Raw genomic sequence first — 26,847 nt, 5'->3', positions numbered from 1 at the left:
ATATGAATATTTTCATAAAATCATTTGAACGTAGCTTTTATTTAAGTGCCTTTTCAAATTCCTTTCAAACATTTTCTAAAATCTCACGCCTTTTCTACTTGAATATAGACCCCCAAACCTTTCCCTTAATCATTTCTGCATTTATCAGAGCTCCACCAAAAATATCAACATTTTTGGAAATTCAAATGAGTCTGAATTCAACTCTTTCATAGTGGGTGTAACTTTTTTATTTGGGCTAAGTATAAATCTAGACTCCATGTAGAAAGGTTCAATGTTTTCTAAAATCTCTAGCTATTTCTGTTTTCTCTTTTCCCTCTCTCTAATTTCTATTTTTTTAGGCAACCCTCTCTCTAATTTCTGTAAATGGGAAATGGAAATAAAATAGAAGAGAGAGAGAGCACAACAGCAACACATGGGCCGGCCCACCTAACCTGATGCGGCCTAAGCCCCAGGTCGGACTCCTCCTATAACCCTAGCACCCCCCCCCCCCCCCCCTCAACCTCTCTCGCTCACTCCCTCGTTCATGGCCACCCAGAGATGCTCGCACGCGCAGCGCCCAACCCCCACGCGATCCCCTCTCCCTCACCCTCTCCTTCATTTTCCCTGGTGCTCGATCCCCTACCGCTGTCGGCCTTCTAATCCGACCGCCGCCGCTTCCACCAGCGAGCGCCGCCTCCCCCGTAGCTTGGCAGCCTCCTGCCCGAGCGCCTCTCGCTCCTCTGCCATCGTGGCTCCGCTCATTCGCGTTCTTCGGCCGGATGGAGCTCCTGGGGGCACTGAGGCTACCGGTGGCAGAAGATGCTGGTGCGGCGCGAGCTTCCATCTCTGTACTCTGCATGCTACCCACGTTGTTGGTGTCAGCAACAGGTCTTCAGGTCGGCGCTATCAATCTTGAATCTTTTTCTGTATCCTCTTGGCACTGTCTCGAGCTTTCTATTAGGCTGGGCACCCCATACTGTTTTTTGTTGGATTTATGAACCTCTCCTCTTTAATTGTGTTGTTGGCTTGTTGGTTCTTGTAATTTGGAACGTATATAAGTTGCTAGCATTTGATGTAAAGTACCGAGATGGGACTATCTATTCGAATCTTAAATTTGTGCATAATAAGTTGTAAACTAGAAATTTGTGGAGAGGGCCTAGGCGAGCCTAGCAGGCCCATCTGAGCGACGGACGTACCAGAAAATCAAAGATAGCATACGAACAGAAGCAAATCTGGCATGCGAGTTGAATAACAAAAATCACATGGGCTTTTATGCAAAATTACGCGGTGGTGAACCGTATCAGCACTGCTTTACTACTACTACGTAAAGATAGGCCATTAGCTGAGCGAGGTTGCTAGACAAATAGGTCAATTTGCAAATAGGTCCCTGTAAAAAGTAGTCAGTTATATAACAGACTAAGGAACGATGACCTGGCAGCCACTTGGCTGGTTTTTCCTCTTGGATTGTTTTTGGCCTTATTAGATCAAATAAACGAGTTTATGAACTAAATCCGATCGCTTCTGGAGTTGTTGCCCTAGAAGGTGTAATTAGTTTGAGTTAGTAGACTAGTGGTGCATTTCACTCCAATAAAAAGCACCCTTTGTCAAAAAAAATGTCCAATCGAGTTTATTTATTTTTGGTCCAGGTTTGTTATTGCCGTTGGATACATACATACACGACATAAAATGAAGAAATTAACTTCTTTATATTCCATCCTGGATCTAGGTAACTAGGTTCCATGATTGATCTTGAGACTATCCACGAACCATGTCCCTTCGGCCAGCGCCCTGAAGTTCCCCTTGATGTACTCAACCTTCTCGATCGCCCTGTACGCCGCCTCGCCTAGCTCCGGGAGCGGCTTCACCATCCCGGCAACACAAGCATGCTGAAACATCACCACGGTGGCCCGGCCCTTCTCAACGTCCGGCAATACCCTGTGCTCGACGCTCTTGTACGTGCCATTGGTGAGGATCTGGAGAATATCGCCAACGTTGATGACCAAGGCGCCTGGCAGCGGCTTCACCGGGTACCAGGTGCCGTTTTTCCTCACCTGCAGGCTGGGGGTGTCGTCGACGTGCAGCAGCAGCGTGAGGGCGAGGCCGTCGTGGTGCGGCGTGATGCCGATCACCTTCTCTGGGTGGCGGCACGGAGGGTAGTAGTGGAATGCCACACTCTGTTTCTTGCCCTGGAAGGTTCCCACAAGCGTCTCCTGCTCGACTCCGAGGTCGCTCGCCATGAACAGCATGAGGCGACTTGTGAGGTCTGACATCTCCATTGAGTACTTGTCAAGTGCATTCCTGAAAGATTTTTTTTTGTTTGTAATCCACACAAACGAGAGTGAGACAAAGGAATGCAACATGTAATTTAAGCAAGAGATGAAGAAGATTAATAGTGTATTATTAGGACCTAAATGTTGATGGATCGGCAGGCCAAAACTGAATGTTCCTTTGCTCCTTGTGCTCCGTCACGAGGATTAGACTCTCTGCCCAGTCCAACTTCTCACACGATGCTGTAGTAGTGTCCAAACCCTTCGAGGCCACCTGCTTGGATGGCCACTGCTTTCTTCTTCTCCAGCGGCAAGCCAAAGAACTGCACAGTGTTATCTTTCATATCTTGTACAATTGTTTCGTCGACTCCGTGGTTTGTTAGCTGCGAATACAGAAGATGTGAATTTGATAAATAGATAATCCCGGAGACTGATCAACAATGTACTTTTGGATATGTTCGATGAAATTTCACCACAACATTGAAAAAAATCAGCCATTTTAGCAGGATATTAGATATAGAAAAATATATGAATTCTTGTCAAAATATTTCTCTACCACATGACTTGGAGCTGAATAAAGGATACCGAAACTTACGCCAAGTTTCCTAGAATTCATGTTGCATTTCAGTCAAACAAATTTTTAATGTTTTTCATCATTGGGAAAGTTGTGATTGTACTAGCATACCACTATACAATCTATCCTTAGAGTTCATTTGTGCATCAATGCTTGTGTGGCCAAACTCCTCTTTTTTGTTTCTCACAAAAAAAGAACAACTGAACTCGAAACTTTGCAGAACAACATCACACAAGTACTACTATGTGCAGAAATGTTTTTATTTTATTTTTTGGTGCAATAGAAATTTTGAAAAATGATACAACTCATTAGAACTTTGAAAGAAATTTTGGAAACATTTTATACAAAGAGTGGAACTTATGTATAGTTGACCTGATAAGATTCAAGGTCAAATGCTCTCTTGTGTGGAAAAAACAAAAAAGAGAAATTTCTATATAAGGATAACAATGCATGTTGATGCAGAGTGACTGGTTTAGATAGAGCATGTAGCTTCATGAAGATCTCTAGAAATTACAGAAAATTCAGTGCAGTCGTGCCAGAAATTAATATTTCCTAAGCAACAAGATCTCGCACCATGATTTTGTCTAGGGGCCATTACGAAGCATATTCACGTTTGAGTATGGACTCACCTACACGGAATGCTGTCGGTGGTTAGACATGTACTAAATCTGTAAAGAAATATAAAACGTTTTAGGTCACTAATATTAGTTTACACTGTGGGTATACGATCGATGATGGAGGGCGTGTCAGCGATATCTCCATTATTCAGCTTCTCTCCAACTCGACCGGACAACAAATAGTGGTTAGCTGGTTATTATCACAGTTTTTGTTCGTATCGTGATGGTGTGCTACAACAATAGCCAAAATATGCACTAACGTTTGTTTCTCGAGTCAGCAGCATCACTGGCTTTATTTTTTGGAAAAGCTAAGGTCGGTTGTAATGGGAAGTATCATAGGAGAGTTCATTTATTGACATGCATGAAACATAATAGCACATCATTTAATATGATACGGTATCATGATATGATACTCAACCCTCTTTTTTTCATTTAATTCTATGCCACCTCATCAACGTTGTCTAGTTGGCATTCATGATACTATCTATGATACTTCCATTATGGGCAGCCTAACTGGCGACTACCAGCTGTGGGCGTTTTCGCAGCAACCCTCGGTTCGTTTACGTGAATTATTGACGAAGGATCAATGCCATGTCAGTTTAAAAGCAGTTCGTTGTGTGATAAATACCAGCGAACCTATTATAGAGATTCCAAACTGAATGTCCGACTACGATGATATTCGAGTTTGAACACGTACGGACGCTCCTCTCTGGCGACCGTTGAGGCGTCCTGAACTCGCCGCCGGTGCGCCGGAGCCGGCCGCGGCCGTTGGCCTGGGGCCGGCGCTCAGCTGTGCTCCCCGGAAGGTGAGTTGGGCAGATCTTGCGGAGGAGGACGAGGCGGAGGACGGCCCGGTGGAGCGGCACGTAAAGCTTGCCCCGCCCTCGTTTGGGGAGTTCTGGGCAGCGGCACGTAAAGCTCGCCCCGCCCTCGTTTGGGGAGTTCTGGGCGGCGGCACGGCCGGTTCGTCGCCGGGGCGCTGGCGCGTCAAGGAGGTCTTGGCCGTAGGGCGCGCCGATGGCTTGCCGGGGGCGCGGGACTTTGGGCTCCTCTGATTCGACGGAGCTCCGTGTGCCTCCGCGTCGGCCGTCGCCGGTTGCGTCCGGCAGGTCCCCGGCTGTGGGTGTGACGGCCGGCTCGTCCGGTGTTTGGGGTATGGTCGGGGCGGCCGTCCGGGCGCTGTCCCCGCCGCCGCCGGCGGTCTTGGTCGAGGGAGATCCCCTTCGCTTGGACCCTGCCTTGCCCCCTCCGCTGCGTGGGCCGTCTAGGGCCTGCACGGCTGTTGGGCCTGTTCGCGGCCGGGCCGGGCCCAATGTTGTGGCGACTGGTGGACCGTCTCCCCTGGAGATCGCCGCCATGGCCCAGCGGGCCCAGGATATCCTGGCCCAGATCAACCGGGAGTGGCGCCTCGCACCCGCTGATCCGACCCGTTGGCTGTGGATCCAACGGGGTGGATCTGACTTGCGGTGTGGTTGGCCGGCTTCTAGGGTCTATGTGGCACGAGGGCGCCGCTTCGCCCGTCTCATCCACCCCGCGTCGCCACATTCGGGTTCTTCTACTTCGTTCCCGCTCGCTTCGCCTGTTCTCTCTCCCCCGTGCTCGTCCCAGGGTGCGTTTCTCCCGTCCGCCTCGCCGTTGTCCGCCTCCGCCCTTTGCGCCCCCGCTCCTACCTCGAGGCATTGATGGCTCGGGACGCCGGTGTTGGCCAGCCCCGGCCGAAGCGCCCGCTGCCTGCTGCGGCGGAGGGCCGCCCTGAGTCGTCCCCGTCGGCGCGCCAGTTTCGGGGGGAGTCCGGACGGCCGGAGAGGTCGTCGGCAACATATTCCGGCACCTCGTTGCGCCGGCCGCCTCCGCCGCGTGACCCGGCCAGGGATCCCCGTCTCCCCCTCCTAGGTCCCAGGGTGATGTCCGGCGTCGCGAGGCCGATCGTCGGCGGCAGGCGGACCTGGACCGTGAGGCGGCCCTGCGGGAGGAGCTGGTGTCTCGTCCGTCTCCGGCGGCTCGGGACCGGGCGGGTTCGACCCCTCGCGACCCTGCTGGGTGGGATGCTCCCCGCCCCTCGGATGGCGATTGGCGTCGCCGCGGGTCGGGGTCAGGCAGCTCCTATGCCCCGCGGGATGGCCCGTCCGTGCGGCAGGGGGATGATGGCCGGGTCTTCTCTCGGGGGGATGACCGTCGTTTGCCGCGCGGTGCCGCCTATGATAGGCGGCGGGGCGAGGTCCGGCCGGTGCGGTCTTCTCCCCCGCACCGGTCTCCGGAAGATCAAGGTGCTCCTACTCAGAACAAGAAGAAGAAGAAGCATAAGAAGAAGAAGACCCATGGGGTGGCCGTGGGTCCAGTCCCGACCGAGGCTCCTGAGCAGGTGGCTCCGGAGCCTCCATCTCGTGTCACTAGTAGAAAACAGGGCTTACGTTCGGGCCAGATAAGCCCATTAGTCCCGGTTCAGTCACGAACCGGGACCCACGGGCCCATTGGTCCCGGTTCGTGAGGCCAGGGGGCCTGTCGGGCCTCGTGGGGGCATTGGTCCCGGTTCGTCTGGCCTCTTTGGCCCCGGTTGGTGGGACGAACCGGGATCAATGGGCCTCGCTCCTGGCCCGCCACCATTGGTCCCAGTTGGTGGCTCCAACCGGGACCAAAGGCTGCCCTTTAGCCCCGGTTTATGCCACGAACCGGGACCAATGAGATGCCTAAATAAGTAGGAACAAAATAAAATAAATAAGAAACAAAATAAACTTTAATAAACAAGTAGAAACAAAATAAACTTTAATAAAGTAAAATAAATAAACTTTAATAAAATAAATAAAAATAGCAACAGTAAGTAGAAAAAAAATAAAATAAATAAAGCAAAAAAGAATTTTCATAAAATAAGTAAATAAAAGCAAAAAAGAAAAGAAAAATAAAATAGAAACAAAATAAACTTTAATAAATAAGTTGAAACAAAATAAACTTTAATAAATAAGTAAAAACAAAATAAACTTTAATAAAGTAAAATACATAAACTTTAATAAAATAAATAAAAATAGCAACAGTAAGTAGAAACAAAATAAAGTAAGTAAAGCAAAAAAAAAGAATTTTCATAAAATAAATAAAAAGGTAAAAAAGGAAAGAAAATAAATAAGTAGAAATAAAAAAACTTTAATAAATAAATAGAAACAAAATAAACTTTAATAAATAAATAGAAACCAAATAAACTTTAATAAAGTAAAATAAATAAACTTTAATAAAATAATTAAAAATAGCAACAATAAGTAGAAACAAAATAAAATAAATAAAGCAAAAAAAATGCCACCTACTGGGCCACTACAGTCTGAATACGACTAGAAACCCAACCATGGGCCAGGATTCAGGCCCACAGAAGGCCCAGTAGGCCCACATGCAACATAGTGTGTGATTAGGCCCAGTAAGCGTCTTCTTGGCCCACGGCACCAATGGGCGGCTAGCGGGGGTAGGTGGGCTTGAACTGTAAATGGGACCGGACGTGCCCACATGACGTCGGCATGGCGTCCTCGGCTCCCGCTGTGCCCCGCCGGCTCTGCTTCTCCTTGGCACGATGGTACCGGAACGACATCTGTTCAGCGGTGTCCTTCCTAGTCCTCGCGATGGGCTTCGGGGCCATGGGTGGATCGGCCTTCGCGCCATGATGTATCGGCGAACTGACTGGCCTAACCTATCTCTAGCATCGTCTCACCGAGGTGCATTGCCGGCAGCAACATCCGATGCCACTTGGCCGCGCCCTCGCCGCCTACAATCTTATTGTGGTTTGCTTTAGATGGGAGGGGGCTCGTCCATGTTGAAGAAGAAGAGTAGATTGCGTCTCGTGCGGCAGGGGTCGTGGGGTAATTGCTGTGAGAAGTAACGCAACAAGATTAATGGAATCTGATTGCGATCAGTTTTCTATTTTCATGCCGCGCGTGTTGTAGCAATAGCGGGCGTGGGATAGCAGAGTTTTCGTCTGCCCTTGAAAAATGCTAAACACAGTTTTGGCTGAGGGTTAGTGTAATCCTAACGGTTTGATCAAATTAAATGATGCTAATCGTGAGGCTGTAATTGATTTGTGCTGTTATGTGTAGCTTAGGTTGAGTGCACTTAGCGATGAGTATGTTGCTTGTTTAATAGTAGTAGAGATAGAGATTCTAGTGCTGACCTAGCATTTAAATGGTCGGACCGTGTTACCCAATAAAATTTGAGGCCAGTGGTTGCTGGACCATTCTAGGCCGGCACCATGTCCAAGGCTCCAAGCAAAGCAATGGGGCGGCTCCGTTTGCATACGTAACCGGTCCCAGGCTTGAAAATCCGTTTCCGCTTTTGCAAGACGCCTTCCACTGTGAGAATACATCCCCCCTCCGGACTAGATCTGGCATCCTGGAAGAGACAGCCAGCTTGAGCTCCCGTTCCGCACTCGCCCCGGACCAGCGGCCGCCGCCATTGAGCTCCAGCCGGACCGATCCGCTCTTCAGGTTAGGCCTCGCCCGACTCATCATTTTCTCTGCTCCTCCCCAAGATCCACTCTGCTTCTGCTTTCGGTCAGAGGAGCAAGTTACCTTTTTTCTCTTTAGAACGGGTAGAGGAACAAGCGCGTCAAGAAATCTCGGCTCTCGTTCCTGGCCCGAAGACTCTTGTTCTTGCTGCAAGAAATGCATCGCAGGACAGCCTGCTTTTTGCTTGTTTATTACTTGCCCCTCCCCTCCTACAAGCAGGGAATGCGAGTACTCCCTCCATTTCTTAATACAAGTTTTTTTTAGAGATTTCAATATGCACTACATACGTATCTATATAGACGACGACGATACATGAAATTATTAGTATGGAAAACACACATGTGTCAATTTGGCTCAATTAATAGGAGCATGCTTAACTTTTTTCCTCCTTTTCCAAGTCTGGGCCCACGCGTCATTTCTTTTAGGACGATTTTGCCCTCGGGTCGGTCGTTTCCCCTGGTCTGGTTCGACCCAGCCTTGCGTGCTCGAATTAAACGACCAAACACCGGAGGTGAAAAACGGCGCTGCCATCTCGCCGTGCTCTGCTTCCTTATGGGCGCGCCGCCGCCTTGAGTCCGTGCCCATATTTGTGGTCGCTGATAGTTTTTCATTTTTCGTTCGATTCTTTTCTTCTTTGAGAAAACTGTGTATTGCGAATCCCTAATTTGCATTTCCCTTTTATGTGTTGTATACAAATTAAGATTGAAGTACGGATTTCTACTTCCCCACATTGACTGGAAGTGGTAATTTATTTTTTGTTGTGTTTCTGAATTTACACTTGCAAAACTAAAATGACATAATATCTACGTATTTTCAAGTGGTAGCAGTAGCATATGTGTGTCATACTAAAAGCTCCTGATTGCTTCAGCAAAAAAGGAAAATATGATGAAACTATTCTGTCCAACAGGTACGTGGTCCGAGGCACAGGAAATCTAGATGGGGAGTATCATGAAACTATATTACGAGTGGGAAATCCAGGTGCTTGTGCTCCTTAGCTTCATGCTACAGATGTTCCTCTTCTTCGCCGGCAGCCTTCGGCGGCGTAGCGTCAACTCGTTTCTCAGGTTCTTCACTTGGATAGCTTATCTGGGCGCGGACTTGGTGGCAGTTTACACCCTGGGCTACCTCTCACGCCATGAGGATGTGACCGCTGGACTATCTTTCTTCTGGGCACCATTTCTTCTCATCCATCTTGGTGGGCAGGACACCATTACTGCTCTCGCCATGGAGGACAACAAGTTGTGGTTGAGGCATTTACTGACTCTGTTTATGCAAGTTGTCCTAGCTTTATATGTTTTCTGGAAGTCCATTCACAAACATGGCGTGGAGCTTCTAGTTTCAGATATCTTTGTGTTTGCTGCTGGAATTATCAAGTATGGAGAAAGGGTATGGTCTCTCAAGTGTGGGAGCTTTGAAACCCTCGAGGGTTCCACTGGAGAACAGTACAAGCAACAGGTGCCGAGTGAGGTTGCCGAGGATCCCTATTCTCAAATTGTTTGTGCTGTCCTGCATCGTATGCCACGTGTCTTTCGAATCTTTACAGCACGATCAGGTGATAGCGGTAACATTATCCAAGAAGCCCCAAGCAATTGGGTGAAGCGGATGAGGCTCGAGCTTGGCATGATGTACGATGATCTGTATACTAAGTCCTGTGTCCTCAGAACAAGGAGTGGCATCATATTGCGATGCATCTCTCAGGTGTCTGTTCTGGTTGCCTTTGTGCTCTTCCTCACGAGCGACAAACGGAGGTACAATAGAGCCGACATTGCAATCACCTGGTCGCTCTTCGTAGGATGCTTTTCGTTGGAAGTATGTGCCATGTTTACTTTGATAATGTCACCATGGTCCTGGGCGTGGTTGAAGATGCGAAGGTGCAGCATGCTTGCAAAGTTGTCCTGGTTTCTCCTGTGCAGTGGCATTGGATGGCCAGAGAGGAAGCCATATCTAAACTCAATTGGGCAGTACAACTTCCACAGGTGGTTGGATGCAGGCAGCGACCAGCCAAGGTCATACAGTCGACGAGCAATGACCACAGTGATCAAAAGCTTGGTGAATTTGGTTGGTGTCAAAGAGGATAAAATGTTGTTCTGGATGAGCAGGTTGTTAGACACCGAGCACGTGGAGGCAGATAAGGAGACGATGGAGTGTGTTGTGAAGGGAATCACCGACTTCGATGCTGAAATCAACAGAGATCCCCGGCAGTGGCCAAAACTTGGCGGCATAGTGCAAGAGCTACAAGATATTCGTGAAGATTTTGGTGGGAAGGTTGCTTTAGTGCATTTTATCACAGAGGCACACCTGAGAAAATATCCTCTTCATCCTCCTTCGGACATGGAGACAGACACAGGTACCAGCTGCAGTGTCTTGGTGGAAGTATGCCGGAAACTATCCAACTACATGGCATACCTTTTGGTTACCCACCCTTTGCTGTTGCCGCTTAATGAGAGCGCCTTATATACGCTGGAGAAAATGGCACACTTGTTTCCACATCTTATTGATGAGCAGCAGGATTCGGAAGGTTTCTTCAACATCGAGCCAAGCATGGAAACACTGCAGGAATTGGTCGACATATGGACGAAGCTGCTCATCTATGCGGCCACCAAGTCCCGGCCAGAGCTGCACGCGGCACACTTGGCCAGAGGAGGGGAGCTTATCACCTTCGCCTGGCTGTTCTTGAGCCACAACTTTTTGGGAGATTCCGAGGTGATCAAGGTGCAGCTTACCAATGCCAATCAAAGAGGGACAATAGCATACGTCTTCGGAAATCCTGCACCAAGATAAGAGCATCAGTTCCAACACAAGCCCTGCAGAGTGCAAACTCCTCCGTTCTTCATTCGATTTGATTTTACTCCTCTTCTGTTTGCATCTGGCACATCTCCCGTCGTAGAACAGTACTGAAGTTTATACAGTATCGCAGCTGACATCTAGAGGTATGTGACATTTTTTTTGCAGTAATGAGCAGTGCAGAAATACCAATCGCTGTATTCGTTAATAAAAACTGGTTATGCAGAAACAGTGTCACTATAGAAAGCACTTCCATTGCTGTCCTCGTCGACATTCCTTTGTTGTGGTAGCATCATTTATACACTGCAGCTACAATTGGGATGCTTAGGTGTTGCTGTACTAACTGAAGCCAGAAAAAGAACTTAATCTGTCCATGTGGGCAGTACAGGAACTGAGAAGCCAAAAAAAGGCTACTGTGAGATAAGTCATACCATATTTGTATGGAGCAATAGCTTACAAGACTGCTTCTGAGACTTCATAATTCACACACTTATGACAGTGTGCTTCAACAAGCAATTCAGGCTCAAAGTTTATAACCCAGCCTAACTAATTAACACGGCTGATGTGTGAAATGATCCCAAATAACGCACCACTGTTCTTTCCAAATAGCGTCACATTCTCTGGCTGTTCTGAGATCAACAGATTCCATAGTATGATCAAACATGGTAACTAAGAGTTTCCGTTTGAACCGTCAGAAGCTTCTAGGTAACAAAAGTCGAAAACACTGAAATAGAGTAAGTAGCAGCATGATATCATCCTCGCAAACTTGTTTCATTTTTCTCTATCTCAAGAAAGGCATCATCATGTCCCTGGCAATCACAAAAGATCATCATAGTACTCCAAATTACAGAACAGTTCTACAACTTATGACTAGATCTTCGAAGCTAGGTCATTATTAGGAGGAGCTTATAACATGACTGAATCTTTGTAGTCAGCTCATTATCAGGAGTAGCTGCAAGACATGATTTGTGATGGTGAGGGTATATTGGCAGAGTTCATTTATCCAGAGCTGAGACGGAGCTCACTAGTTAAGGCTACATTACAATTGTCTGTCAACGAGGAAGAGGAGTGAGTACACATGAATGACAAATTGACAAGCAAATCAGTATCAGCGGCACAATCCCTTAGAGCATGGTTAATAGTATAGCCAGCTGCTGGCTATAAGCCTGTGCCATGTCATCTACGGCCCATCTTATAGCCAACATGTATAATAGTAGATCAAAAGAGTGTACTACTTTTTTATTATGTGGCCCACCTTTCATTCTCAAAAGGTGCCTAGGAGCACGTGCTAGAGTTGGCTCTTCACGAAGAGCCCGCTTACCTTCTCTCTCCTCTTCTTTTTCCTCCAACTAAGCAGAAATATACTAGTTTATTCCTTATAGCCCGCTGACTCAGCTCTATTGTACTTGCTCTTAGTGAAAGTCAGAGGTTTGACACGTCATTGGCAACTTAGGCATAGGGGCACATGTATGAAAGACTTGGACATGTTAATCTCTGAGAAAAAGATACATGTATGTATTTATGTTGTCATGTATGCATGTATGTATGTTTGCATCTGAAGCTAGATCATCATGGAATCAAATGCAGTTGTTGGGTTACATTAGTACTATGGTAGTATTCGTTGTTTTCCATTGCAACACCATCAGTGTATATGTATTCGTTGTTAGAAGTATAATTGTGCTTAAGATAGAGAAGAGTTAGAGATAGAATAGATTTAAACATGTACGACTTGCCATCTACTTCAAGTCTTTTCCCCTCATATTGTACTCCTATATATATCCCATATGAGTGACGTACAACACAATAGAGATATTGGCATCCTATATTTTGTACATTTGATACATATACATGGCAGGTGGAAAGGGATGCTGGGTTGCTTATTGCTCTGGTAATAAGTAAAGCCAAAACAGGACACCGGAGTTGTCCGCCCTTGCTTGTCTAATAAAAGAGCAACATGTGGGCACCCACAAGGGTGTGATGTTTGAGGACTCAGCTCCACATGCCAGTGAGCCAACTGCTTCCTGCAGTACGTCAGAGGAGCCTTGTCCGATGTTTGATGGCCAGAGTGAGCTCCTCAAGCTGCAGTGGAAGAGCGATCCATTGAGCTAGCTAGCGCGTTGTGCTCTAGAACCGTATTTAAGTATGAAGATACACTAATTAGTGGCAACCTGGCACTTACATATAATTAAAGCCATAGCTAGAGTTCACTAAAGGTTTTCAGAGCATCATTTCTGTTTAAAGAAGAGATTGACAGAGAACAACTAACACAAAGTAACAAAGATGTAAAGTGAACCATCAGCCTTTATTGATGATGTTGATATTTATACATGGGAAACAGAAGCGTGTGGACAGCCGTCTGTACAGAGGGATGAGCAACCATCACGATTGTTGCCAAGAGGCAATTGCAATATGGTTCCTATTAAGCGGGGATTAACCCACTAATTAACACTAGTTAATTTTTTGCGTGGAATTAACACTAGTTAATTAACCCTAACAATTTCATTGGACCGAGGCGGGGTCCAGCAAAACATCCTCCCCCGGCAAGAATGATCCGGCGGATGCTGGGCCACGGCGAAGACGAGACCATTTCGCCATGCTTTTGGTTTCCTCTAATATCCCAATGAAGCAACTAAATGAAAATCTCAAGTGCTTCTCTTTTCTAGCCAAAAGGTACTCAGCTCTGAATCAATCGTCGAGAAGCCTTGGCTTATATAGATGTGGAGATGGATCATGCATGCTAAGCTCCTTCACATCTTTATTGCCACGCCAAGACATGTCACGCATCGTGCGTGTGCCTCTTGCAAAGAAATGCTAAATTGACAGGTTCTAGGCTATTCTTTTCTATTTATTTTTCCGTGCTATCGCCCCATTGCTGTGCTCACTTGATCACAACAACACTATTTTTCGCCACTACCCTACTCAATATATGGAAGACAGCTTTGCTGGATCAATTAAAAAAATGGCTTGTGGTGATTGGGACTCAGATTTTATCAATGCAAGGTAGTTATGTTCCTAGTTTCCATGTGTCGTTGATAGCATTTTTCAGAATTTCAAACGTTGTCACCATGTGGAGCAGTAAGTAGTGGGAGCCGAATTATAATTTAGATAATTTGACTATCTTATTTTTCAAGCGTTCAAAAGAACTGGCCCAGTAACCCCTCAAGTAGGACAATCCTTATTTAATTGACGATATCATTTAACTCATTCATAATATAGTTCAACTTAGTAATCCTAAAGGCTCATTTTTTTTTCCGATGGATTTTGTTCATATACTCCCTCCGTCTGAAAAAACTTGTCCCTCAAATAGATGTATCTAGCATCAAGTTAGTGCTAGATACATCCAGTTGAGAGATAAGCTTAGGACAAGCTTTTTCGGACGGGGGAGTACTTGATGAGTATAGATGTATCCACACAATTGAACACCACCGATATCTATATAATACTATTGGTGTCATTAATATCAAACAACCATGCATACCTATCCATATCCCCTTGAATAGTCAATACACCTACAACTCAGTCATTTAACTAGATATCTGACATTTATGATCATTTAGCCAGCTCAAAAAGTAGAATCTTTTTGACCTGCATTATTGCAGTTGTATTGGATACTTACAAGCAAGATGGCCATATTCGCGAAACAATCAAATCGACACTTCCATTTTATATCCCCCCCCCCCCCCCCCCCCCCCCACACACACACACACCAACACACACACACACACACAAATGCAACATCGTGAATTTAGTGTTCACCTTGAGGTAACCAAATAAACACTTAATCTTAACCTAAATACACACCCCTATGTATCTAACCCAAAATATGTGAGGAAAACATAACCTAAAGAAACCAGAAGACTCACGAACGGAGCCTTGAGCACGCATACGCAACCCACGCCAAAGAAGAGAGCCTAGAAGAGGAAGGAAGCATCAGCAACACCCAATCACATATTGGAATCACAGCCTCACAGCAACCGGGCTGGATCCCACGAGCTCACCTTACCGGCCCACGAGTCAACCGGACCAAAAGAGCAGAGCACCGGTCCGTCCATGTAACCGAGCCACCAACCCGACCGAAGCACACCACACCACCGACCGAGCCGCACACGGACCCGGACCCGATGTCGCTGGTCGCCTACGACGCCTCCTCCGACGAGGACGAAGCCGGCGACCCTCCCGCCGCCGCCCCGGCCCCGCCCCCCCGCCCCGCCCCCACCATCGGGCCGCAGCCGAGGCCTCCGTCGCCCTCGCCGTCCGCGCGCGCCGAGCTCCGCCCCCCCGCGCCGCCGCCCGCCCCCAGCCAGTAAGCCCCCCGTGCTGCCTCTCTCTCTCTCTAGGGTTTCGATTGTAGGGACGGAGATTGATGGGGGGTTGTCGATCTGGGCATTGCTTACCGGAGGCCGTGATTGCGCCTGCTGGATTTGGACTCAGATTTTGACTTCCTGATGTCGTGGGTGGGTGGCCACCAAGTAGAAATAACTGTGCGGATGCACTAGAGCTCGAGCTACCTGGTACCAAATCACCACGCCACAGTAGCCAACCATCTAGCAGCACAAGGCAGGGCTGTACCTATCTTGTATGTGCTGATGGAGGCTTTATCTGAACCATCTAGCAGCACAGTAGCGAACCAACGAGCAGGCACGCTCATGCTGCGTTCAGTTGCTCTGTACTGGTGGGGATCTTGCAGCTTCAGAACCCAGAGGAGCGTCCTGTGACGTTATAGAAAATTGCAACTCCTGTGCTGAATTACTTGATATGTGAAACCAGAAATTGTTTCTGTCAAGTGTTGAGTTCCTGTTATGACAGATTCCCTCCCTACCTGGTATGCAGGAAAAACCTGCATATCCTGTGCTTGTTTGTATGGGGTAAATTATTTCATGGAGTGTTCACGGATGATGATTATAAAGAGAATTTTCTTCTCAAATTTCAAGAAACTGAATTGATCGTTTTATAGCCTTGAATTAAATGTGGTGCTAATAGGTAGCAGCCGCAGATGAATTTGGGTGTGCTTCCCTCCCAATTGAAGGGCTTTTCTTACAACTTAACATAATTGAATTTCTCAACCGATGGTTCATTGAACACATGCCTTTTGCACACCTCTTGTTCTAGTGCCTGAACTTTAGTTGACAGAGCTCATGGTTTTAGCGTTTGACAAGCTGCAGTTGCTTGTTCACAGTTGCCCCTTGTGAGAATCATGCACGGGACGTTTCCGTGTTTGTGCAAATATTTCTCTGTTTGAATGTTCATGCACAGTTTGCTAATTATAACCTTGCAGGATTCATTTAGGCAGGCTGTTTGGCTTAACTTTCCTCTCAAGTCTTTTTATCTATGCCATTACACGCCCGTGCTTGATTCACAAAAAGTCTCAGCAACTTCCTAGACATTACATGTGGTGAAACTGAGTTTGTTTTCAGCTGATGTCCATGTCAAGTGTATTTTGTTTACATGTATTTGCATCTCCTTGCTGTATCTCATATTAATTGACTTGCATATATTTCATTGGCCTCTCTTTGTAGGTTCTGCTATGCTATCTGAGTTCTTATGCTGGTATTCTGTGTTTTTTTGTCCAGGAATGTCTCCCTGCCCACACCATCATTTGACCTACCAGACATTGCAGATCTTTTTGATTCCCCCTCTCTCCCCAACAGAGGTTCTGCTGGTATGGTGGGAAGTTCATCAAGGAAAAGAGAATCAAATGGATCAGCTATTCAAGATCCCCGTAGTAAATTCCCAAGGGCCCAGTCAGCTCAATCTCGTGGTGCCAGGAATGCTGCTGCGAGCACATTAGTTCCGCCGCAGCTTAGTGGAAGGTTGGTCCAGTTTTCATCTACTTAAAACGATGTTGCGACCTACGATCCTTGTTTGAAGTGAATTAAAGCTAGTGTTTTGCCAATTATGCCGAGAAAACTTCTTCCAGGTCATCTATTCAGCATTTGATGCCCCTGAAATCTGAATAATGTTTGCCCTTTTGGTTTTGACAGGAGTAACGTTGTTACTGAAGATATGGGCAAACTATTTGTGGCAAGACGCAAAGATTAGCTCTAAAGTACCACTTCATTAACCTCTATCAGAATCCAAGTGACACCTCATGGACAGATGGGCATGATTGAGGGATGATCGTAACTCAAGAGACTGGACATGCTCGTTTCTGTGACATCTATTTGATCCCTGTTTCTTTGGTGTTCACCTGCAACAGCAGTACGTGGTCTGTTGTAGCTTGTACCTCTCTTTAGGACAATCGGATATCATTCTACAGTACTCTGCAAGGAGAACCTAGATGTCTACTTTATCATTTGGTTAGTAGTGGGTGGATGGATTATCGAGAGAATGTAACTTACATTTGAAAAAATATAGATGTATGATTCGTATGATTCATCCCTGCTGAATGGTTTTAAACCCTTATAACGGTCAGGTCTGATACATTGTGTAATACTACTACAAATTCCCAAATCTTTGAAAACACATTATTCGAAGAACATTGCTAGATGGACGACAGTTCCGGACGACACGCTATATCTAACAATCCGTGGGCAAGTCTACACCGTAGCATACGGTTTGATCAGCCGTCAGGTGAGTGTCGTCCAGCCGAACATCGTCCCTGAAGTACTTCACTTATTCGAATGACACATAATAGTGCTCCAGAAATTTACCATCTAGATCCTGCAGAACATATCTATGACTACGAAGAAGCAAAAATCTAGAGCGAAGGATCGACGACTTGGCCGGCGAACACAACGACGCCTGTGAGCTCCTCCTTGATCAAGAACATGAAGGGGTGGTCAGCGATGAAGTCCACGTAGTTGACTGGCCTGCTGCAGACCGCCGAACAACTACCGAAAATACCAACGATGGCTGTCGCCGCAGCCGCTTCGGTCCCTTCTTCGTTCACCTCCACGAAGGACTCGTGATAGACTTGGGACACGTAGAGCGGCAGCCTCGGCGGCTTCATGTGTTCCAAATCCAGCAACCCCGAGAAGTCGGAGGCGGTGCTGAACGTCAGGCGCAGCCCAAGGCGCTGCAGCATCCCGCTCGCCTCCGTCTTGTACGATATGGTGAACTTTGGCACCTTGAATGTGCCCACGGCAACGGTGGTCCGCAGCGCCATGGAGTCCGCCTCGAGCTGCTCCGGGCTGGAGGCCAGCCTGTGCAGCATCGCCTGCAGCCCGTGGCGCTCGTTCGGGAGGTAGACGTGCATGGCGAACCGCCGCCGGTGCTCGCCGCTGCCGCACGCGTAGAGGAGTTTCAGGACCTTGTAGTCCGGGCGGCAGGCGATGTACTGCCGCTCACCGCTCGACATGAACGGCACGCGGATTTGGCCCTCGCCGCCGGCGGGCTGCTGGTAGAAGAAGGTGTCGTGCCGCGTGAGCCGGGCGTCGAACGTGCTCTCCCAGACGCCCTTGAAGTAGAGTGCGTTCCCGAGGATGGCCGCCGTGTCGTACCCCACGGAGCCCTGAGGCAGGAACTCCTTGATCCGGCCCGCCGTCGCCGCCTCGAACCACTCGTTGATCTCGCGCCTCGCTTCCTCCGGCTGGAAAAAAGATCGATCAAGAAACTCAGACGAGCTCATAAGGTGAGTCTAGAGGTCAGATAGAAGGTGAGTTACCATGGTTTTGAAGGCGTAGTGCTGGGCGACGACGCGGGCGTAGTCGGCCTTGAGGGGCGCCGCCGTGGCGTCGACCCAGACGGCGTTGGCGAACTGCACCTTCGGCCCACCGTCGCCGCCGCTGCTGTCGGCGAACACGTGCATGGCGACGTGCGACGCGAGCAGCGCGTGGGCGCGGCCGCCGGCGGGGCCGAGGAGGGCGACGATCTCGTTGAGCATGGCGCCGCGGGCGCCCGCGCCGAGGAGCGCCAGCGCGGCGTGGATGGAGAGCGGGGACACGGCGTGGTTCTTGCCGCCGGCGCCGGGCTCGGCCGCGAGGTGCTGGAGCACGCGCATCCCGAAGGCGGCCTCGCACCGGACGGCCTCCGCGAGCTCCATGGTGGGTTTGTTTGTCGTCGGTGGCGGCGTGGGGTTTGGGTTTTGTAGGGAGGGTGGCGCGTGTGTTTTGACGCAGAGATTGCGCCGCGTCGCGTTCATTTTGGTCCATGTCACGCTAGGCAAGCTACTTTTATTGTCGTACCCGCTGCTTAATGGAAAGAAGAGAAAAGGAACTACGATTTGTTGCAGTTACAAACTTACAATTTACAACAAAGGTCTTCTTGCTGTGGCGAAGAAAATCACAAGGCGAAGATGTTTTCGCAACAAGGGTTCTATTGCGATTGCAACAGGATTCTTGTTGCAATGGCGTTGGCGGCCGCAAGCCGGAGATGTTTCCGCAACAAAGGTTCTGTTGGAATTGCGGCTCTTGTTGCAATGAGGGAATAGAGAGAATAAGAACACACAGTAAGATCGCATGGTGATCATCATTGACCGGACTGCTCATAACCAGGATGGTCTTTTCAAAAGATGAGCCTACTGATAGCATGCCCTACAAAAAAATGTTTGCGTTTGCTACTCATTAGGCACAAGATTTTTTTTCTGCCGTTAGTAGATTTTGAGAAAGGGCCGAAGACTGGTCCACCGTGAGGATTGCGTCAGGGTGGCGGGTGTGCTGGACAAGGCGCAACCCGTTTATGTCATGCTCGCGTGCTTTTTCTTTTCGACATGTTTAGTCCTCAAATGTTGAGATGAATCGAAATACCTTAATGTTGAGATTTTCTTTTCTACTAGACTTTATGTGTATGGATTCCATAGATGGATAGCAAATGCTCTCACCAACCTGCCCTGTTCCAAGCGTGGCCTGGCCTGCCCATTATAAAAGACGCATTTCGCCTGTTCTGTTTTTCACGTAGCTCATAAGTATGTTAGTACTAATAGCCAACCCACGGATAGAGAGAGGGAGGAATGCAAATTGTGATGTGGCGAATGGTGTGAATGGGATGCATGTGGAAACAAATCATCTCCTAGAGTAAAGACCAACGTAAAAACTTTGGAGGGCTCGGATGAGGAACGGAGGCAGATCCTTGACGATCCTGGATGACTAGCTGATCGTTTTTGTGCTTTTCTGTTCGTTTTGGCCATTGATGGCTTGTAATGTTAGTCTTGGGGCTTAGCACCAAGAGCGGGAGGATGGATCGAGGCTCTGCCGGCTTTTGATATGTTGAGGGCGGGTAGCAGTCAAACTGGTTGTGAACATTTTGTTTCATCGATGCAATGCAATGAACAGGGCATCATGGCTCCTATTTTCCTACAGTATAGTAGCATTGTGAACTAGATTTAGGAACATCTTTATTTTGCTGGTTTTTCAGGCGGTAAGGTAGCACAATATTGAGGATAGCAGTAGAAGCAGGATCAACGTATTAGCGAAACAAGACAAGATACATACATAAATTTAGAAGAAATGAGGGGGTCCATATTCCTCTCTTATTCCTAAAAAACAGGTAAGGGTTCATGGAAATTCACAGTCAAAACTTAGGTTTTGATAATAACAGTAAAGGGGAATAGTGTAAGGTTTTGCCTGTGTAGGCCACCACATTGATCACCAAAATCATTATCTTTTTTTTTTGAGTAACCAAAATCATTATCTTGGCAACCACATCCGGAGTTAAATGGGAAAATGTTTAACAACCTAAGAGGATAGATAAAATACTGTCCAATGGCTACAAAGAACAAATGTAACTGCACACTATTCTATGACAACAATCAAATTTGAAGTCCTTTAGGAAGTTGATGCAAGTGTTTTTTTTTTTGCGATGAAGTTTATACAAGCTTTTGAATTATATATTGCCGTTCTAAAAGAAATCATATATTGCCCATTAATTCACATCACAACAAATTACTAAAATCATATATCATGAAAAATCTATTACTATGAACTTGATGTTTATTAGTAAAGTTCGACCTTCAAAATATTTTATTGGCAGAACTAATATACTATATCCATTTAGGATGACAGGTAGCACTTTATTAATTGTCAATAAAAAATATTTTGAACACAGGTGTAATTTTCACTCGAAAGATATTTCACCAAATATGTTTTTCACGCACAAGAAAAACAATAACAAAACAAAATTAGAATACCTCTTTCCATATTGAACATATAAACCCTGGAGAACTCGTAGTCACAACCGTTGCCTCCAGGTCGCCTTTAAATCGCTATGAATAGTTACACCTCGCTCGTGCCACCGCCTGTTAATTTGGTGCCCCGCCGGGGGCAATTTTGTCATTTCACGCACCGGAGTATAAAACGGAGCCGCTCCTGTGGAGAAGACCGACCCGCTGCTCCTCTCGCACTCACCGCCCCCTTTCCTCTTCCTCCTTCCTCACCTCTCTCTACCCCTCGACCGTGCTCGCCTCCCTGCCCCGCCGCCATCCAGATCGCTTCCGCTCGCCGTCGCCGCGTCCTCTCCTCCTCCCTGCCCTCTCGGTGCATGCTCAGCGGGACGAGCGCGGCTCGCCGGACCTAGCCCGCATCTCTGGCGTTGTGCGTTGTGGTTCTGGTCCGGTCGCAGGTCGCCGCCATGGGAAAGCACGGGCTGAATGGTACTCCCCGTCTCCCCTCTGTGCCCTCTCTCTTCCCCGACCTCTTTCTCTTCCCGCGTTCTCGATCTTGTGCCACCACACATCCTGGTTCTGGATCGGGCTCAGAGAGCATGGCTGGTGTGGTCTTCATGCTTAGTGAGGAGGAGCAGGGGAGGGTGAGTAGGACGGGCATGGGGAAGGAGCAGCCAGGCCGGAGCTCCGGCGTCGCTCGCGTCATAGTGGAATGGAGCCGACCATCACTATGGGCTGCATCCCGCCAGTCATCGTACCCCAATCTCTGTTGCACATCTTTGGATTCACCATCTTCCTCCCCTGTTTTTTTCTACCTCTTGCCCCCTGGTTCTTTAATATAATTTGGATTTGTTGTTTTATGTTTTTACTAAACAGGACAAGTATGGGAGCTCCAGTAAGGCCAACGTGAGTAAACATCACGCCTACTTTGTGTGCTTGTTTAGCCTCTTTGTTGTGTTGATTGGGGAATCTTGAGATTTTATTTGGACAACTTGGCAAACTGGTCCTGACTGACTTCAGAAGTAGCAGGGCCACAGTGTGACTGATAAAGAGATTGCGATCACACGATTTTTTCTGCATATATATAGCCATCAGATCACTTATTTTAGAGCATTATTCATGGATTTGTTGTCTTGTTTGCTACTCTTCTTGTGTGCTCTGAAAAAAGACAACCTGAAATCATGCTTGTGTTGTGCAGGTTTAGGACCAGTCCATGTCCGAGACGACATTTGGGAGGGTGTCCAATTTCATCGGATCTTTTGCAATGTTTCCTCAGAAGGATGAGCCTAGAGGTACCAGAATATTACTATTCAATCTCTTCTCATTTTTCTGTAAGAGTAGATACAACGTACTGTGTTTGATATGCTAACTCGTCTTGAGGGAGACAAAAAATCTGTGTTGGTTCCTGGGAATCACATTGTTCAAGATAAAACCAGCCAAGTAGTTTTCTTTGATGTTCTTTTTATTAGATTAATAAATCTTGTTTCTAGCAATGCTCTATTCTGTTACAATCTTTTAGAGTTATAGTAGCCGGAGATTCATTTTCAAGTTTGAACTCCTATCCTGTTATTTATGTTTGAGCATGTTCTTCTTATTTCTGTACCAGTACTCTAATTTAACTCTCAGGAGCTCCCAAGAAAAAGAAGGCTTGTTGCGTCCTAATAAAGGATCTCCTTGCTTGCGTGTGCTTGTGCTGGTGGTTTGCTTCCTGCCTACTGCTTTGGGACAGATATATATGCATGTTAGTTCGTCTCTGATGTTTGTAGGGTGTGCCCAGTTTTCTTAGCTTCTTACTAATTCTTGATTCCAGGATCCAGTAGACTAGGTTATCATTGTTTATTTATGCCCAAACCAATGCATGTTGTTGTAATATATGTGCTTCAGAATCTGGCAGAGCACCTCTTGTTGTTTACATATGCAAATAGTAATTCTTGGTACTCACCCATTGACCCATATGAGGTATAGTTGTGAGAATCCTGACTTTAAGGTGGAGATTGCTGATGTGACATGGCGGCGTCACAAGCCAGAAGGTCACCATGGAGACCATAAACAGACCAGCACCCAGCGCTCAGTAGTAGCAATCCAACATAAATGCACAGAACAAGCACGAGGGGACGCACGCAACAGCAAGCACAGGGAATAGAGGTGGATATATAGCCATGACGAGATGGTTGTTTTTCGTACCCGTGGCGCGAGGAGCGCCAGTCGGACCTTTGACGTAAGCACATGGTTTTCACATTCAGTGAGATTTCGGTGAAATTCACTGAATGTCAGTCATTTCAATAGACACTGAAATAATTACGTTTCGGTCAAAATGTTTCAGCAATTTCAGTAGTGCACAAGAATTTAAATATTTTTTAAAATATTTTTAAAATAGTTCAAAAATTAAATTGAACTCAAGTGAATATTTCAGTCATTTGGCTGAAATGAAAACTGAATTAACTGAAATTCACTGAATTTCGGTTGATGCTGAAATTTTCCTTAAACTGGAATTGAAAACCATGCGTAAGCACGGCGCTGAATCAGACACAAGCACGGTCATTGGGGTTCGCGCTAGGTCGGCACCCCGCGGCTGTATACAAGCAACCGGTGTGTTGTCCTTGTTTGGCCTATCTATCAGCATTATATCTCCTTCATCAATTATTGTTCTCATATTTCCTTTTATGAAGGCTAGGAACTAGGCTGAAATACACAGATGTCTTAATTGTTGCTTTTCTTAGTGCAGATATGGAAGATCTAAAAGCCTCTGTGAAAGATTTTTGTTCTGCAGAAGCCAATGATCTGGTACACTAGGACCTTAACTTCTGGAGTGAACGACTGCGGGAATCAAAATACAATATTGATGAGGTTCTTTCTTTACAGAAGTAGATTACAATATTGATGAAATTAGCTCCTGGCCATTGCATCATTGCATACTTATTGGAATTTGATTTGCTCATTAATCATAGGTTTAAACTTTTTTAGCTCTAATGTATGGGAAAATTATTTGCATTTCTCATCTATCATAGATATATTGATATATTGCTCTCCTAAAATGCATTGTTGTCCTAAGATGTTATTATATATGTGACATGTTATTGGCTGAATATGATTCATACTTTACAAACTCCTTACAACTAGAGTAGGATCCAACGAACTGATGGTGAAAAATAAACTGAACACTTGCTTTGATTTGTTCAAATTTTACAGAAACGGTTATAACACACTTTTCTTTGCAAGCTGGATACGAAGAGAAATATGTTAAATGGACGGAAGAAAAAAAATATTAGGTAAGTGTTAGCAAGTCTGTGCTGGATGCAGTGCACGGCCACGCCAAATCCACACTGGTTGAGGAGGTGGCTCTGCAACTTGGAGTCCGGCATAACGAGCTCTTCATCACAATTAGCTTGAGATGATGCAAGCGTTCCTCATGGCTGTCCAGGATGAGAGATACGATGCACTGATGTAGTTTTGTAACCAATCATGTCTTTACACAGGCTTGCTAACCTACATGTCTTTTATCATGTAGTTTACTATTTTTAGGTAAACTTTCAGAGAAAACACATAGTCTAATTTTAAGGTGATTATGTCTGATTGGTCTAAGTAGATGGCAAAAGCACATATAATTATACATCATGGATTGCATATGGACGAGAATTTTGCTTGAGCCTTTGCTGGTGATTCGTAACAAAATACTCGATAGTGGTTTGGCAAATATAGGATTAAGCATTAGACACTTCATATCTGCCCTTAATATCAAGGAAACGAGATACTGTTGTGACATTTATTTACCCTACAACTCTGTTATTCAGCAATGGTAGTACGAGTCTTGGTACTGTTATTACCTTTGTAGTGGATATAATTATTCCTGAATGCACACGACATCCACTTTTCTTGTTAATAACTCATAATTGTGTGCTACTTTTTTCAGTACTACCGTCAGGTACCTGTGTTCTCTACCTTGTTAACCAGTATGTATGTGTATACATTTTTGAATGATTAGTGAGCTAGACCAAGAAGTGAGCAACAATGTTTATATAGCAGGAATTGTTGTTTTATGCCTAATATCACGAAATTTACCTAAATAATGAGTCTCGCATTGCTATTGTGAAATGTCATATGATGCATGTGTCACTGAAAGGTTGAAGTATGTGTGTAGGGTCCTTATTCATAGATGATCTTGAGCCTGTAGGGTCCTTGTTCATAGATGATCTTGAGCTGTGGAGCTATAGGCTGTAACATCACGACCGCTTGCAGCCAACAAAGAGTTGGTCCAGCCATGCTTTCAGGAAATATTGCTCCTTTGTATCCTTTTCGGTTCTCATTCCCTTTGCTTGACCCAATTGAACTTTTTGTAGGAAGTGGTTTGTTCTCGTAAGTAATGTTGGAGAAGATTCTATATTTGTAGTGATCACAAGATGAAAACATCATCGACCTAAATCTAGCACCCGCAATGGAAATCACATAGCAGCAAAAGAACTTTACCGTATAATATATGCCAACTTCACATGAGGATCAACATACAAAGATAACAATTTAAATCATGTCTTGTCACAGGTAAGATATGTTGTTGTTGATCGTCTAAATGATGCAACTACACAGTCAGAGTATGATCTCCAACAGACAAACATATATTATTGGAGCCTGGACGATGATATTGAAGGAATCTCTGCTTGAGGTAATGATGGACCGCCAATGGATATTTAGGGCATACATATCAACTGCTCTGGCTGATGCTCATCGGCTCATAACTACAACCATCTATACGGTGTACCAATACTATGTATCAGCATGGGGTTCTCTTAAAACACTATGTATCAAAACTAAGTTTCTATTTGCTTATGCTCATTGTAAATTTCTTAGAACAGTATGTGTCAGCACTACGAGATCAATATATGCTATCATCAAGTAATATCATTGCTTCCTCTTTGTCTATCATCATATATATGCATTAAACTATCACATACACATGCTTTAAAAACCTGACTGGCCGAGGCACAACTCCTCACGCCTAGGTCGTTCAACATTTTTTTTCCGCTTTTGGTCTGTCACATTTAGAGTCTTTCTTTCCCATTTTACCGTGTTTGCATGGTAAGATGTTTGGTTGGATTTGAAGGTTCGTAGCCTATGCTCCAAAGCTCAAGCTCTTATAGAAATTAGAACTGAGGGCCTTTTAGAATGAGTCCTGCATAATAGTGTTGTTCAGTGGGATGCATCATTTTTGTTTGTCTGATCGGCTATCCTTGGTGCTGATTTACGTATTGATTTCATCACCATACAACTACAATAAAGAAACTATGTGTATAAATATTACTAACTGCTGATACTTTGCATCAATGATTTCAATTCTGTTGGCCCTCCTTAAGATTGCTTGGGAATGTGAGGCTTAAAAGTTTCAACCCTGTGCAATGTGCTTCTTGGGTGTGGATTTGTGTCAGACCAATTAACGGTTCATTTAATACGGATATGTCCTTGTACATTATATGGGTATTGCATCGCTTGTACTTATAGTAAGTGGAAATTTTTCTCATATGTTTCAATATGTGCGTAAATAATATTAATGTATACTCTTTCAATACATGTCTTACTCTTGGCCTTTGCGCCATTGGCGCAACTGGTCATCTAGTACCTAAAAGAATCATTCTCACTATCCTATTTATCTTGACACACACCCTATTCACATCATCAAACAGCGATGAGACCGCTATTTTTAGTATAAGGAGTTCAACTTTTTGTTCCACCTCCCTGTTCAATTTCGTTCATTTTATTGTGTGGGCTAAACAAATGGACCGCAAGTGCCAGCCCATAACCTTCCTAGACTGCTGGTGCATGTAACCAAATTTTCCACGTATCTATTCATCTTCTTTGTCTAAACATGTTATTCATCTCCTCTGCTGGGGAGGTTAGCTCCCGCCGGTTCACCGGAATTGGAACAGCCGCTGGGTCCCCGAGCTACCTTCCTCTCCGGCCTAGGAAGACGCTCTCGCCGGCCAGGACAGCCAAAAATTCTTCTGGACAGGAGCTGTGGTATAAAGTGTTTATATAACCTAAGAGCATCTCCAACTGGCGCCCAACGCGCAGCGCGCTAAAATCTAGTTTGCGGCGCGCCCATCGCCAGGTTTGGCGCGTCGCG

The 26,847-nt window shown here is 46.0% G+C and overlaps 3 protein-coding genes, 1 long non-coding RNA gene and 1 pseudogene across 4 annotated transcripts; 3 read left to right on the top strand and 2 right to left on the bottom strand.

Annotated features, from left to right (window-relative positions):
- Positions 1-1,709: 1,709 nt before the first annotated feature.
- On the bottom strand, positions 1,710-4,795 carry LOC123067884 (2-oxoglutarate-dependent dioxygenase 11-like; annotated as a pseudogene).
- Positions 4,796-7,637: 2,842 nt separating this feature from the next.
- LOC123072368 (uncharacterized) lies at positions 7,638-12,221 on the top strand. Its single transcript, XM_044495928.1, has 2 exons — positions 7,638-7,894; positions 8,823-12,221. Exon 2 carries the CDS (start codon positions 8,852-8,854, stop codon positions 10,694-10,696), a length of 1,845 nt encoding a protein of 614 aa, XP_044351863.1. The 5' UTR covers positions 7,638-7,894; positions 8,823-8,851; the 3' UTR covers positions 10,697-12,221.
- Positions 12,222-14,770: 2,549 nt separating this feature from the next.
- On the top strand, positions 14,771-17,074 carry LOC123072365 (MAPK-interacting and spindle-stabilizing protein-like). The gene is made up of 3 exons (XM_044495926.1): positions 14,771-15,002; positions 16,270-16,509; positions 16,681-17,074. Exons 1-3 carry the CDS (start codon positions 14,821-14,823, stop codon positions 16,736-16,738), a joined length of 480 nt encoding a protein of 159 aa, XP_044351861.1. The 5' UTR covers positions 14,771-14,820; the 3' UTR covers positions 16,739-17,074.
- Positions 17,075-17,085: 11 nt separating this feature from the next.
- On the bottom strand, positions 17,086-18,680 carry LOC123072367 (serpin-Z1-like). Its single transcript, XM_044495927.1, has 2 exons — positions 18,303-18,680; positions 17,086-18,227 (listed from the first exon to the last, which is right to left on the bottom strand). The coding sequence occupies exons 1-2, from the start codon at positions 18,678-18,680 to the stop codon at positions 17,397-17,399; spliced, it is 1,209 nt and encodes a 402-aa protein (XP_044351862.1). The 3' UTR covers positions 17,086-17,396.
- Positions 18,681-20,966: 2,286 nt separating this feature from the next.
- On the top strand, positions 20,967-25,615 carry LOC123072364 (uncharacterized). The gene is made up of 3 exons (XR_006435065.1): positions 20,967-21,641; positions 21,934-22,027; positions 23,461-25,615. It is a non-coding gene; the product is annotated as an uncharacterized lncRNA (long non-coding RNA).
- The last annotated feature ends 1,232 nt before the right edge of the window (positions 25,616-26,847 follow it).

This window comes from Triticum aestivum, chromosome 3B (assembly GCF_018294505.1).
Source record: "Triticum aestivum cultivar Chinese Spring chromosome 3B, IWGSC CS RefSeq v2.1, whole genome shotgun sequence".
In the NCBI taxonomy this organism is placed as follows: Eukaryota; Viridiplantae; Streptophyta; class Magnoliopsida; order Poales; family Poaceae; genus Triticum; species Triticum aestivum.
The sequence above is the reverse complement of the archived record's forward strand: the minus strand, read 5'-3'. Positions and strand labels throughout refer to the sequence as shown.

Bases quoted from the DNA above. Each gene is read 5' to 3' on its own strand.
- LOC123072368 (XM_044495928.1), top strand. From the start codon at position 8,852: ATGGGGAGTATCATGAAACTATATTACGAGTGGGAAATCCAGGTGCTT.
- LOC123072367 (XM_044495927.1), bottom strand. From the start codon at position 18,680: ATGGAGCTCGCGGAGGCCGTCCGGTGCGAGGCCGCCTTCGGGATGCGC. The intron at 18,228-18,302 runs GTAACTCACCTT...TCTTTTTTCCAG, and splicing joins ACTACGCCTTCAAAACCATG to CCGGAGGAAGCGAGGCGCGA.
- LOC123072365 (XM_044495926.1), top strand. From the start codon at position 14,821: ATGTCGCTGGTCGCCTACGACGCCTCCTCCGACGAGGACGAAGCCGGC. The intron at 15,003-16,269 runs GTAAGCCCCCCG...TTTTTTGTCCAG, and splicing joins CCGCCGCCCGCCCCCAGCCA to GAATGTCTCCCTGCCCACAC. The intron at 16,510-16,680 runs GTTGGTCCAGTT...TGGTTTTGACAG, and splicing joins CCGCCGCAGCTTAGTGGAAG to GAGTAACGTTGTTACTGAAG.